Source organism: Cetorhinus maximus, chromosome 1, assembly GCF_964194155.1.
Source record: "Cetorhinus maximus chromosome 1, sCetMax3.hap1.1, whole genome shotgun sequence".
In the NCBI taxonomy this organism is placed as follows: Eukaryota; Metazoa; Chordata; class Chondrichthyes; order Lamniformes; family Cetorhinidae; genus Cetorhinus; species Cetorhinus maximus.
Window position 1 is genome coordinate 41826435 of NC_135879.1, and position 13793 is coordinate 41840227.

The following is a 13793-nucleotide window of genomic DNA, read 5'->3' on the forward strand; positions in this document are numbered from 1 at the left end:
CATCCTCCCTAAATCTCTCTCTTGATATAAGTCCCCTTACAAATATTCATGGCCACACACTTGACCTTACCTTCTAACAAGGCCTCCCTAGTCCCACTGTGTCAATCACACATAATGGCCCAGATCTTCTGATCTCTGAATAGTTGGAGGCTGGATGTAACCTAAAAGATACGCATCAAGGCCCCTTGGAAGTCTTGATGTGCACACGTCTCCGGTACCTGTGCGGAAAGTTTAAACTTCTGATTGTCAGTTTTATCCTGCCCAGATTGCTGCTCAATTCCTACAACAGTGGGATCAGATTGTCAGAACCAGGGAAACTTAGACTGGTTGCCCTTTACTTACTTTGGTATTTACATGGATTTACTTAGAGATTTTCATAGCAGGTACAATCCAGCGAAACTCCAAGTGTCAAAGCACTCCAGCACCCACAGCAATGTTCACCCCCCTCCTGGACAATGTCCGACAATATTCACCACCCCCCGACAATGTTCACCACTCCCCCTGACATTCACCCACCCTACTCCCACCCAGGGCAGTGCTCAGCAACCTCCAGCACCTTCTCTCCCAACTCACTTTCTGGAATTCCTGGCTCCTGCCCAGCCGATGTTGGAAGTGTCAGCATTGTTGAGGTTGTGGAGGGGGGGGGGGGTTGAGCATTTTCTTGAGGTGAAAGCGGGTGAGAGAGGCTGAACATTGTCATGGCTGAGGGAAGGAGGGGCTAGCACTGTCAGTGGATTGAGGTTATGCAATTTCGGAGGTTGACAGCTCCAAGCAATCTTAAACCCATGGGTTTTTCCCTCAGTTTCAGCGTGTTCATTCAAAGAATTGCAAGTAATTTGATTTAGAAATGCCAACCATGGGATATTTAATAATTGTAGATACGATACTGAAAGTCACGTTTTCTACTGTGAAACATAGCTGGAAATAACACAATTTACACAAGTTTGGGACATTTAAACTCTTACCAGAATCTGGCAGCTAGTGCCATAAAAAGGGGGCATGGCTTGGCCTCTCCTGCGCTGCACCAAGGCCTGCCTGGTTTTTTATGACAGAGGCTTCAGGGAGCAGCCAGCATCAGAAGTCTGGCCTGAAAAAAGGCTGGCAGTAAGTGTGCATTTTTTCCTGTGATTAGCATCGGTCAGAACTGTTCCCACGCTAATCAGATTTGGATCAAGGTAAACTCTGATCGCTTCCTTATATTGCTTACCACCCTTATCATCCTTCCACTCCCAACCCTACTATCTACTGAGTCTACCCTGGAATAAACTCTTTCCCAATTCATTTACGATGGCACCTTCACCTCCATCTGCTTAGCCTTTGGCCTTGATTCAACACAATATTTGTGCAGCTACCGATCTGCTCAAGCGGTCCTTCACCTCCACCTTTGATGCCCTCGTTCCCCATTAACATTATGACTCTCCCACTCATGGACATTACCCTGTATGGCCCATATCTTCACTCCCTTAAGTACAAGGGACTCAACTTGGAACATTTAGGGATAGGAATTTGTCTTAGTCAATGGCAGAAAGCTGGTCAGTCCCTCGTTATACACAGTACCTGATATTCAGTTCCATTAAAACATAATGGATCAGCCGCTCCTCTCGTTATTTCCACTTACCCTAGCCCTGAACTTGCATCTTTCTCTAGTTTCACTCCCATCTCCCCTCATTCCCTTACCAAGCTCATCCTATCCATGAGATCCACCTCCAGCTCCATCTAGCATTTTCCCACTAAACTGCTGACCATCTAACTTCCCTTCCTGGCCCCTATGTTAGCAGATATTGTAAATGGTTCTCTCTCTTCAGATGTTGTCCCCCTCTCCTTTAAATCTCCCATCATCATTCCTCTCCTCAAAAAAACAACCATTGACTCCACTGTCCTTGCAAACTACTGCCCCATCTCCAATTTCCCACTCCTCTCCAAAGTCCTTGGAGGTGTTGTTGCTTCCCAAATCCATGCACATTTTTCCAGAACTCCACGTTTGAACACCTCCAATCAAGTTTCTGCCCCTGCCATAGTAATGAAATGACTCTTATCAAAGTCACAAATGACATCCGATCCAAATGTGACAAAAGTAACCTTTCCCGCCTCGAACTCTCTGCAGTCAGTGACATGATTGACCACACTATCTTCCTCCAACACTTCTCCACTGTCATCCAGCTCTCGGCTGCTTCCATTCTTACCTATCCTAATAACTTCTTAAGTGAGTCAATAACATATTTTGCTTGATAATCACTCCTGTGAAGTGCCCTGGGTCACTTTGCTATGTTAAAGCTGCCAAATAAATGCAATTGTTGTTGGTGAACCTCACAGGAGGGCAGGAAGGGCAAAGGCTCCATCTCCAGCTTACATTGTTATCTGCTGACACCCGGTGTCCCAGATACAGAGCAGGAAAGGTACTAATTGGAACCATGACGTTTGTAGTTGAATTTAATGTTTTGGATGCAACACAAAAGCAAAATACTGCAGATACTGGAAATCTGAAATTAAAAATAGAAACTGCTGGGAAGAACTGCTACTTCTTCAGGTCATCAACATGAAATATTAACTCTGTTTGTCTCCACAAATGCTGCCTCACCTCCTGAGTATTCCTAGCAGTTTCTGTTTTTATGTTTTTCTGTTCTTTTGGCTGCTGATTTAGGGATGTGTTCCACACAAAAGGACTAATTCATGAAATTAAGCCAGAACTGAACTAAATTCCTTACAGAACCAGTATATTCTCCTAGGCAATAAGCCTCCTTGTAGTCACACTCCCCTCTCCAAGATTTATTAAATGTAAAGCTTGAATTACCTGAGCAGGTGACTCCAGCATCCTGACTGTGGGTACAGTTATTCACCACAATTGGACTCCCAGAGCACTGATCCAGGGCAGACTCATTACCTAAGCATTTCACATCACTCAGCCAGATGTCCCCAGTCCCTTCTCCATAGTAGACTCCAGTCTGTTCTGACAAGGCCATCCCACAGTTCAACACTCTGCAGACCACACTTGCTGCATTTACATCCCAGCCATCATCACATACAGTTCCCCAGGTGGAGTTGCGGTAGACTTCAACCCTCCCGGAGCACGTATCGGTTCCATTCACCAGGTGTATGGGTACTGGACCTGGAACAAATACAGGGAATTGAAGAATGATACAAGACACAATGTATTTAGGGACAAGGCATCAAGATGAAGAATGAAAGAAAAAGGCTTGCTCTTACACAGCGCCTTTCAGCACCTCAGGAAGTCCCAAAGCACTTTATAGCTAAAAAAGTGCTTACAAAGTGTAGTCACTGTTGTAATGTAGGAAATGTGGCATCAATTTGCACACTGCAAGGTCCCATAAATAATGATGGGATAGTTACCAGATCATCTGTTTTAAGAGATATTGATTGAGGGTTAAATATTGGCCCAGGACAATACAGTGAAGATCCCGTGCTATAATTCAAAATAGTTCCATCGGAACATTTACTTCCACCTGGGAGGCAGATTAAACCCCAGTTTAAAGACTCATCCAAAAGACAGGCCATCCAACAGTGCAGCACTCCTCAGTACTGGCAGCAGAGAATGTCAACCTTGATTATGGGGACCTAGTCCGAGAGTATATGCATCTTCCTCTGACAGTGCAGTTCCCCATCATTACTATCTCTCAGGGGTGTTGGGCTGGGTTATGGAGCTCAAGTTTCTGAAATGGGGCTCTAACTTAACCTTCTGTCTCAGAGGTGAGCATTGGAGACACTGAGCCACATCTGGTACTGGCAAGGAAGAATGTGGGGAGCATTAATTCGCCCTGGCTGGTGATAGAAATCTATTGTAAGTGAACCAGTCACTCATTGCACACCCATCAATTTTCTTCACTGTGTAAGCCATGATTCAGTATTCAGAATATTTTTGTCATAGTGAGAGACTGGGAACAGTGGAAAGCAAAGAGATACACAAATTACTAAGAGCCAATGCAACACCAAAGACAGATCAAAAATGTTAATAGGATGAGCCCTTTATCTCAAAGGGGCTTGAATACAAAGTGGCAGAAGTTATGTTACAGCTGTATAGAGATTTGATTAGACCCCATCTGGATTCTCTGTGTTCAGTTCTGGGTACAGAAAATCAGAAAGGTTATATTGGACTCGGAGGGAATGCAGCACAGATTCACCAGAATGATACTGGGACTAAAAGGGTTGAATTATGAGGACAGGTTGTATAGACTGGGCTGGTATTCCCTCAAGTACAGAAGATTAAGAGTGCCAACCTGCTAAAGCTATCACTGGAGGACCCCACCATTGCTGATGCCAGTCTTCAACCAATTCAAGTGATATTAAACAATGACTGAGCATGCTAAATACAAAGGCAACAAATCCCGAAAATGTCCTGCTGGTAGGGCTGAAGACCTGTGCTCCAGAACTAGCCTCACCTCTTGCTAACTTACAACACTAGTATGTGCTGAAGTCAATGAGAATCAGTGGAAACTCTTCAGTGGTTGGAGCTCTCACTCAGACAAAGCGGTTTTGGTTGTTGGAGGCCAATCATCTCAGCCCCAGCACTCAACTTACTGCAGGAGATGCTCAGAGCAACATCCTAGCCCCAACTATCTTCAGCTGCTTCATCAATGAACCCCGCTCCATCATGAACTTAGAAACAGGATTCACTGACGCCTACAATGTATGGTTCCATTTGCAATTGCTTAGATAATGATGCAGTCAGCACCTGCATGTTGAAAGCTTCTACAGTTCTCAAATTTTAAGCAAGTTCTCCTCCTGACAAGTGGATCAACTAATGTAACAATTAGATGTCATGAACCAGCTCATAAATGAAAAGCACTCACCTGAGCAGATCACACCAGCATCCTTCCTGTGTGTACAGTTATTCACACCCCATGGGTTGGCAGAGCACTGATCGAGGGCAGGCTCTGTCCCATTACACCTCACATTATCCAACCAGATGTCCCCAGTCCCTTCTCCATAGTAAGCTCCAGTCTGTGCTGACACGGCCGTCCCACAGTTCAACACTCTGCAGACCACACTCGTTGCGTTTACATCCCAGCCATCATCGCAAACTGTCCCCCAGACGGAGTTATGATAGACCTCAACTCTCCCAGAGCATGTGTCATTCCCGTTCACCAGGCGTACAGGTATCGGACCTGGAATAGAGATGGGAACAAGGTTAAACTGGTCTGGGATCACCTGCACTTCCATCAGGGTTCCACATCTAAATTTTTCACAGGGGTTGAAAATTGTATCCAGTCTATTGAACTTGCACCTCAAGGGTGGGCTACAGTTGGAGAATTGGGGATAGATTTTGAGACCACATTATGAGAAAGGAAAAGGTGTAGCACAGCTTCTATGGGTGTTAGCAAGAATGAAAGATTAGTTGTAGAGAGAAGATTAAAGGATTCCTGAGAGAATGGGATTAGACTGGGCAAGATAAAAAAGGGTATGTGGAGTAGGCAGGAGAGTAGCATGCTGAGTGAGTCCACTCACCTGAACAGGTTACTCCAGCGTCCTGGCTGTGTGTGCAGTTTTTCAGCCCCCAGGGATTGACAGAGCACTGATCGAGGGCAGACTCTGTCCCCTTACATCTCATATTATACAACCAGATGTCCCCAGACCCCTCTCCATAGTAGGCTCCAGTTTGTGCTGACAGGGCTGTCCCACAGTTCAACACTCTGCAGACCACACTCGCTGCATTCACATCCCAGCCATTATCGCAAACGGTCCCCCAGACAGAGTTACGATAGACCTCAACTCTCCCAGAGCACATGTTGTTCCCGTTCACCAGACGCACAGGTACTGGACCTGGAATAGAGATAATAACACATTCTTTGATTTATCAGGCTGCTTGTCCAACATCCAGTTGTGGCCAATAATTTCCTTCAATTAAATGTCAGGAAGACTGAAGTTCACCACAAATTCTGCTCACTCATTACAACTCCATCCCTCTGAGGCTGGACCAATATTTTTCATAGAATTTTTGAAATTTATGGCACAGAAGGGGGTCACTTGGCCCATCATGTCTGTGCTGGCCAATAAAAGCTGAATGTCGCTTTCCAGTTCTTGGCTCACAACCATGTAGTTTACAGTATTTCAAGTACACATTCAAATATTCTTTAAATGCAGTGAGGGTTTCTGGTTGACTTACCCTTTCTGGCAGTGAGTTCCAGAATGTTACGACCATTCTACTGAAAAAAATACTCCTCAACTTCTATACTGTAAAATAGCCTAGATTTTAGATTTTATTTTAGTATGATTTAGTTTCCCTGCTCAACTTGACAATTTTTAGAGACTGTATTCTGCAAAAGGCTAACAATGTCAAGTTGCCATTTTGTACTAACACCTTATCTAAAAATAAGCCATTTTGTGATTTGAACGCCTACTGCAAAACTATGCAACGTACACTAACCACTAGCATTACAAAGGAGCAACCACCAGCAACAAATGATTATTAGAAGTATTTCAATTACCCTGTAATTGAAGAAAAAGTAATTAATCAGCGAGTTAATGAAATTCAGATTATACCTATCTCTGTATTTTTTTACTAATGTTCCTATGTTGGAATCAAGGTCTGAAACTCAAACATGCTGTGGCAGCATATTGTGAGAAGGGAACCTACACTATCCAGGCCCTTATGAGAACACACTGTCCTTGACTAGTCTAACACAGAGCCTAATGAATAAGGACCTTGTGCAGTATTGAGAAAGGAACACATATTAAAATACTTCATTGTCTTCATGTTTAAGGCAATGTACACAGATGAACAAATCCAATGAAATTTGTTGGGAGGGTGTTGGTTACAGAACTTAAAGAAGTTAAAGAAGTCTTAAAGAAGTTTGCCTAATCTTCTGCAGGTTAACTGTAAATCTTTATTAACTACTAGAACTATTTACACATGTACAGTAAAGGGTAGAAGCTAGGAGTTGTCTCCATGCTTGGGTCTGTACACATGTCTGCTCAACACGACATTGACCCTGGGTCTAGGTTATGTGCCTTCTTACATCACTGTGTGGGTGGTACTGTATTCAGTCCCACATTAACCCTCTATGTGCCAGATACTTATAGTACAAAATTAACTCTAACATTATTGATAAATTGGTTGTTAACAACAACTTTGGATCAAGGTAGGATGATGCCAGAATTAGGTATAAAAGAGGGTTTTGGGAACCATCTTGCTTGTGTACACCAAGTGAAGGGACCTATATTTTGTTTTCTCAGGGACAGAGGTAGAATTCCTGTCAGCGTGAGAATGGGTAGTGCAGCACTGGGCCCAGGGACAGAGGCAGAATTCCTGTTGGTGTGGACCCTGGATAGCGCAGTTTCCTTCCGAGATAGAGGCAGGATTCCTGTCGACGAAAAGGGCTGAAGTCATTTTCTGCTCCTTCTGATTGACCATCCATTTGAAGGCATGGTGTTTCTGCAGTGTATTACTGATAAATATACCCTTTTGTTCTTTTGCTCTTTAGTTAATTGATAAGTATATTATTGTTTTATTTTATCCTTTATTTAATAAACTTTGGTATAATTTGCTAATTCAGTGTCTGAGTTTTTGCCTGATGGTTGTATCTCTATCCAACCAAAACAGGTTAAAGGGTTAATTTGGGATTCTATAATTAAGCTGCATACTTAAATTAAATCTGTCTAAATTTATCAAAACATCCTTTTTTTTTAAAACATACAAATCCTTCTCTCAATTACTTTAAAACTATGCCCCCTAGCTCTCTGCTAAGGGAAATATGGACTTTCTATCCACTGTCTATGACCTTCATAATTTTATATGCTTCAATTAAATTGGTCCTAAACCTCCTCCGTTCCATAAAAAACAGCCTCGGCATACTATCTGCCCCTGAGATGAACTTCCAACTTCCAATCCCAAATCTTCACCACCATCAAGCCTTCATACACCACTCATCTCCACTCCTGCCTCAGCTCATCTGCTGCTAAAATCTGGTGTATCTTTGTTGTGATTGGCTAAGGAATGGGTTCAGAGACATAGATGCCTGAACAATAATTGTTTATAGTAAAAATCTAACTATTTACAGATATACAAGACTGTAGGTTTTACTCAGTCCAAGCCATGGACCTGAATTTTATCTTTGGTGGGCATGCTCGATCGGCGGGCCCAGGAGCAGTTGGGAAACAGAACCCTGGCCGCAATTGGGTGCCAATCGCGATTTCACGCTGGCTAGGCAATTAACAGTCAGCCAGCATGAGCCCAGCACTGCCAGGGTGGGGGTGGGAAGAGGGCGGGCGATGACGTCACCACGGACGCAGGTGAGCGCTGCGAGAAAGCTCCCCGAAGGCAGGCAGCTGCCTCAGGGAGCTGGAGACCTGTAAAAGGTAAAATAAAGGTTTTAAAAGAGGAACAAAAATGTCCATGCATCACGATCAATCACCTGAAAATACAGCTGATAAAATGCTGCCCACAGATATTTATTTAAATTTTATTTTGTAACGGAAATCTCACCCCACTCTTGGATGGGGTTTAATGAAAAATATAAAGTCCGCCTGGCTGATTCACCCGTCCGCCAACCATAAGGTTGGATGGGCCACAAAAAATTGGAGATAATTGCAACATGAATGGGCTTAATTGCCCTCTTAATTGTCAGCGGACGTGCTTCCGACTTTTGCCAGGCATGCCAAGCGAAATATTGCACGAATGCATGATGATGTCGGGACAATCACCTGACGTCTTCTCGCGATTGCGTCGGACGCACACCCACCCATTCTGCCCATGAGCTTTGTCCATCTCGACTTAAGTCATGTGACTCTCTTACATCATCATGGTGTGGAGCAACACTGACGCATTGCGAGCACCCTATCTACTTAGGAGTCACCCTTGACAGATGCCTCACCTTCAAGAACCACATTGAAAAGACAAAGGCAAAAGTGAGCGCACGAAACAACATCCTGAATAAGCTCACTAACACAAAATGGGGAGCAAGCTCGAAAACATTGTGAACCAGTGCACTTGCTCTTTGCTATTCCACTGCCAAATACACCTGCCCTGCATGGGAAAGATCTACTCATGCTAAGAAGATGGATGCCGTTCCGAATGCAAGCTGCCAACTTATCACAGGTTGTTTAAAACCAACAAACACCAACAGCCTATATATCCTGGCGGGTATCACTCCCCCTGATATAAGAAGAATGGTAGCCAGCAAGAAAGAGCGACTCCGTCAAACATCAGATGAGAGGCACCCTCTACATGGTCATACACCTACACCCAGCCGCCTAAGGTCAACGAAAAGCTTCATGAACAGTGTTGTTCCATTACAATCAACCCCATCTGAAGCCCGCATCGCCTTGTGGAAAGACCGGCTCGCCAGTCTCGAACAACTCCCAGCGATGGAAATTCAACCGGATGAAAGCCTTCCCCCAGGAGCTAATTGCAACTGGGCAACCTGGAAATGCCTTAACAGACTTAGGATTGGTGTAGGTCATTCAAAGGTGTCACTAAGCAAATGGGGATATACAACCTGCCCGACAACTTGTGAATGTGGAACTGAGCCACAGACTATGCAACATCTCCTGCAATGTCTATCGCTAGAGGAACCCTGCACTGTTGCAGATCTTGCCGAATTCAACAACAAGACGCAAAAATGTGTCCAGTTCTGGCTGGGCCATGTATAGACTGTCCGTGGACACGATAAGAAGATCATCATGTAGGCAGTACTGTTTCTCCAGTCCCACATTAACTCTTTCAGCCCTCAACACCCTAATACTACATCTCCCCCAGGTCTTTGTCCAAATATATTTAAATACTACTCCTTCTCCCCTCCACAAGTCTCTGACTTCATAGGTTTAAACGGTCTGGAGGTTTCACGGATCTCCCTCAATGTGTCCTTATAAGGCTTCGGAGGTCGGTAGTCTCCTCCTGAACTTCTCTGCTTTGACTTGGTTGTTCTTTGGTAAGAGCTGCAGTATCTGGTGCATTGTTGGTTTGACTTCCAACATCTGGTTCAAATGTATAATAGAAGGTTCCTCTTGAAGAATGAGGATAATATTGGCCTTGTTGAAGTCATTGCAGGATCTCTGATCGGAGTGAGACAGGAATGACCAACCATTCACCATACACCAGCAGGTCATCAATAATGGTGAAGTATTTCTGTTGTTCTAAATATATTTTCATAACTGTGCCACCGGGGTGCTGCTGTGGCCAACCTTGTATTCAGTATTGACAGATGCAGATGTACTCTTCATCCTCCATCTGCTCTTGGCGTTTCTGTTGAGGCTTCTTGTAGCTCGCTGGCAATTGTGTTGCCATGAACTGGGAATAAGATTTGACCTAGTCGACCAGATTAACATCCTGTATCAGCAGATGGTCGACTGTGGTCCTGACCAATGTGTCCGCTGTCATTTGTAGCTTGCCCTGAACTAATGCTGTCTCGTAAGTGAAGTGCATTAGATTCCAGGGATAAAGAACTGTAGCTATGAGGATAGATTGGAGAGGTTGGGACTGTTTTCCTTGGAGAAAAAAAGGCTGAGAGAAGACTTGATTGAGGTATTCAAGATCCTGAGGGATATGGACAAAGTAAATAGTGAGAAACTGTTCCCACTCAAGAAAAAATCAAGAACTAGAGGGCACAGATTCAAAATGATTGGCAAAAGGAGTAAAAGTGATGTGAGGTAAGTTTTTTCACCCAGAGGGTGGTTGGAGTAAGAAACAAACTTCTTGAGAGGATGGTGGAGGCAGGTTTGATCGAGGTATTCAAAAGGGAATTGGGTTGCTACCTGAAAAGAAAGGATGTGCAGGGTTACTGGGATAAGGCAGGGGAGTGGGACTAGGTAGAATGCTCTTTCAGAGAGCCAGTGCAGACTCGATTGGTTGAATAGCCTCCTTCTGCACTGTAAAGATACTGCAATACTGTGTGATACTTTTGGAGACCTTGGTCAAGCTATCATTCAGCAAGGACATCAGGTGGATTTCCCTCACCACAACCTTGTTGAGCTGAGTCAGGTAAACACTGATGCAAATGGATCCATTTGATTTTGAAACTGGAACTGGCTAAGTGACAGGGGAGATGACTCCTGTCTTGGTCATCTCGTCAAGTTGCAATTGGGCCTGCTTCTTGAGCAGATGCGATGTTTTATTTGGTGTAAACAGGTACACGGGTTTGGCATCATTTCTCAGTGTTGTGCTGTATTTAGTCTTCAGTCGCTAAACCTGAATGAAGACAATGCAAGGACCTGTGAGCGCCTCCACCAGCGACTGCTCCATGGCCAGCTTTCGCAAGGAGATTGTACAACATGCACAGTTGTCCACTTGTCCTGCAGTCCACTAAAACACTCATTAGTTTGCAATCTGTGCCCGAGGACTTTCATGTGTCTGCATTGCTTGAGTGGGCATATAAGCTAGAGACCCAACTCCAAGCATGTCTATGTGGCTACGCCTGAACTGCCTCAGCTGTGGAGGAATGGTCGCTTTATACAAGGTTTCCCTAATGCATGGCCGCTTCCCTCCCCCCATCCACCAAGCTTGTGCACTACCACTAACCACAGTGTAGCCCTTGCCCCCCACAACTCACCTCAACCGCAGTGCAGCCCTTACACCTCCCCAACTCACCTCAACCGCAGTGTAGCCTATCCCCCCAACTCACCTCAGCCACAGTGCAGCCCTTACACCTCCCCAACTCACCTCAACTGCAGTGTAGCCCGTGCCCTCCCAGCTCACCTCAGCCGCAGTGCAGCCCTTACACCTCCCCAACTCACCTCAACCGCAGTGTAGCCCGTGCCCTCCCAACTCACCTCAGCCACAGTGCAGCCCTTACGCCCCCCCAACTCACCTCAACCACAGTGTAGCCCGTGCCCTCCCAACTCACCTCAGCCACAGTGCAGCCCTTATGCCCCCCCAACTCACCTCAACCACAGTGTAGCCCGTGCCCTCCCAACTCACCTCAGCCACAGTGCAGCCCTTATGCCCCCCCAACTCACCTCAACCGCAGTGTAGCCTTTGGCCTCCCAACTCACCTCTGCCACAGTGCAGCCCTTGCTCCCCAACAACTCGCCTCAACCACAGTGCAGCCCTTGCCCCGACACCCCATTGTCAGCCAGCCAGGAAAATGGGACTTGCCTGTGCCCTTGCCTGAATGCGCGGTGCCACAACCTTGAAGTCCAACAGGAAACCCTCACAAGCACTGTGCAACATTACTGTGCAGTCACCTTGAAGTGCAGCTCTCCAGGTGCACACCTTATAAATGTTGTGGTGGTTGCATGCCGACGTGCCCAGATGACCCAGCATGGGGAGGGGGCAGAGGGGTGATTCCAGTGATCCAGCGAGCAGGGCTTATAGTGATGTGTAGATGCATCAAAATGAAGTTCCCAACATGCAGTGGTGGCGGGAAACGTGGCCCGCCATTGATAGGCAGAGCGGGCAATTGCAAACTGGTTTCACCATGTCGTGAAACCGGTTTTTGGCCTTCCCGCCATATTGTCCACTCACGTCCACCTGATGCCAATGGGCACAGAAAGTTCGGTCCATAGATGTCTGAACAATAATGTTTATTGTAAGAACATAACTAATTAAAGATATACAAGACTGTAGGTCTTACTTAGTCCAAGCCATGAGCTTTTTCCATCTCGAGTTGTAGTCATGTGACTCTCTCTTACATCATCATGTGGGCAGTACAGTTTCTCCACTCCCACATTAACTCTTTCAGCCCTGAACATTCTAATACTACAAGATCCGCAGACTTGCCCTTTGTCACCTCCAGACTCGGTGCGCTCCTGGTCGGACTCTTACATTCCACCTTCTGTAACCATCAGATTATCCAAAGCCCTGCTGCCCTGTGTCCTAACATCATATACCCCACTGCTCACTGACCAGTTGGCTCCCTGTCCAGCAGTGCTTCACTTTTAAAATTTTCATCCTCATGTTCAAAACCCTCTATGGCCCTAGGGCCCCCTTCCCTATATCTGTAACCTCTTCCAGACCTACAAATCTCACCCTTCTAATAAAATCTCTCTATGGGCCTTGCTCCCCTCCCTATCTCTGTAACCTTCTCCAGGCCTACAATTCTGTCTCATGTTCAAATTCCTCCATGGCCCTCACCCGCTCCATCCCTCGGTAACCTTCTCCAGTCCTACAATTCTTATCTTCCTATTCAAATCTCTCCTTGGCCCTCGACCCCCGTTTCGTTTCTCGGTAGCCTCTTCCAAACCTACAATTTTCATCCTCGTGTTCATATTCCTCCATTGGCCTTACCCCCTTTCTATCTCTGTGACCTCTTCTAACCTCCCAACCCTGTGAGGTCTCTGCACTCGTCCAAATCGGGTCTCTTGTGCATTCCTGATTTTAATTGCTCTACCATTGGCTTTTTTTTATTAATTTATGGGATTTGGGCATCACTGTCTAGACCAGCATTTATTTCCCCCTGGGCTTTCAGCTGTTTTGAACTTGATCACTGGCATTTCCTCCCTAAACTACTTCTCTACCTCACTTTTTTCCTTGCAGATTTCTCTTTGAAATCTGCCAATTTGTCAAGCTTTTGTTCATCTGCGCTAATATCTCCTTATTTATCTCGAGGTCAAATTGTGATTGAGAATCACTAATGTGAAATGCCTTGGGACATCTTACCATATTAAATGTATTATATAAGTGTAACAAATTCCTCTTGCTGTTAATTTCACTGTCCTATACCATCCCCACATTCCAGTATCAATTCCCAACCTAATCCCACTGAGCTCATCTCTCCTCAGAACCCTGTTAATGCCCCAAACTAATTCCTGCCCCCATCTTTCTCCATAGCCCAGTCTCAATCCCAAACTAATTGCAAGCGCCAATTTCTCCCCCATAGCCCTATATCAGTCCCAAACTGTTCCCA

General features: G+C 45.3%; 1 protein-coding gene across 1 annotated transcript in view; it reads right to left on the reverse strand.

Moving 5' to 3' along the window:
* Nucleotides 1–13793, reverse strand: part of LOC144667574 (scavenger receptor cysteine-rich domain-containing protein DMBT1-like) — a 192173-nt gene that overhangs the window by 42974 nt on the left and 135406 nt on the right. The window contains exons 6-9 of the mRNA XM_078541169.1: nucleotides 5557–5775; nucleotides 4806–5120; nucleotides 2792–3100; nucleotides 173–280 (exon numbers count right to left, since the gene is read on the reverse strand). Of these exons, the coding sequence (XP_078397295.1) occupies nucleotides 173–280; nucleotides 2792–3100; nucleotides 4806–5120; nucleotides 5557–5775 (951 nt within the window). The remainder of the gene's footprint in view (nucleotides 1–172; nucleotides 281–2791; nucleotides 3101–4805; nucleotides 5121–5556; nucleotides 5776–13793) is intronic.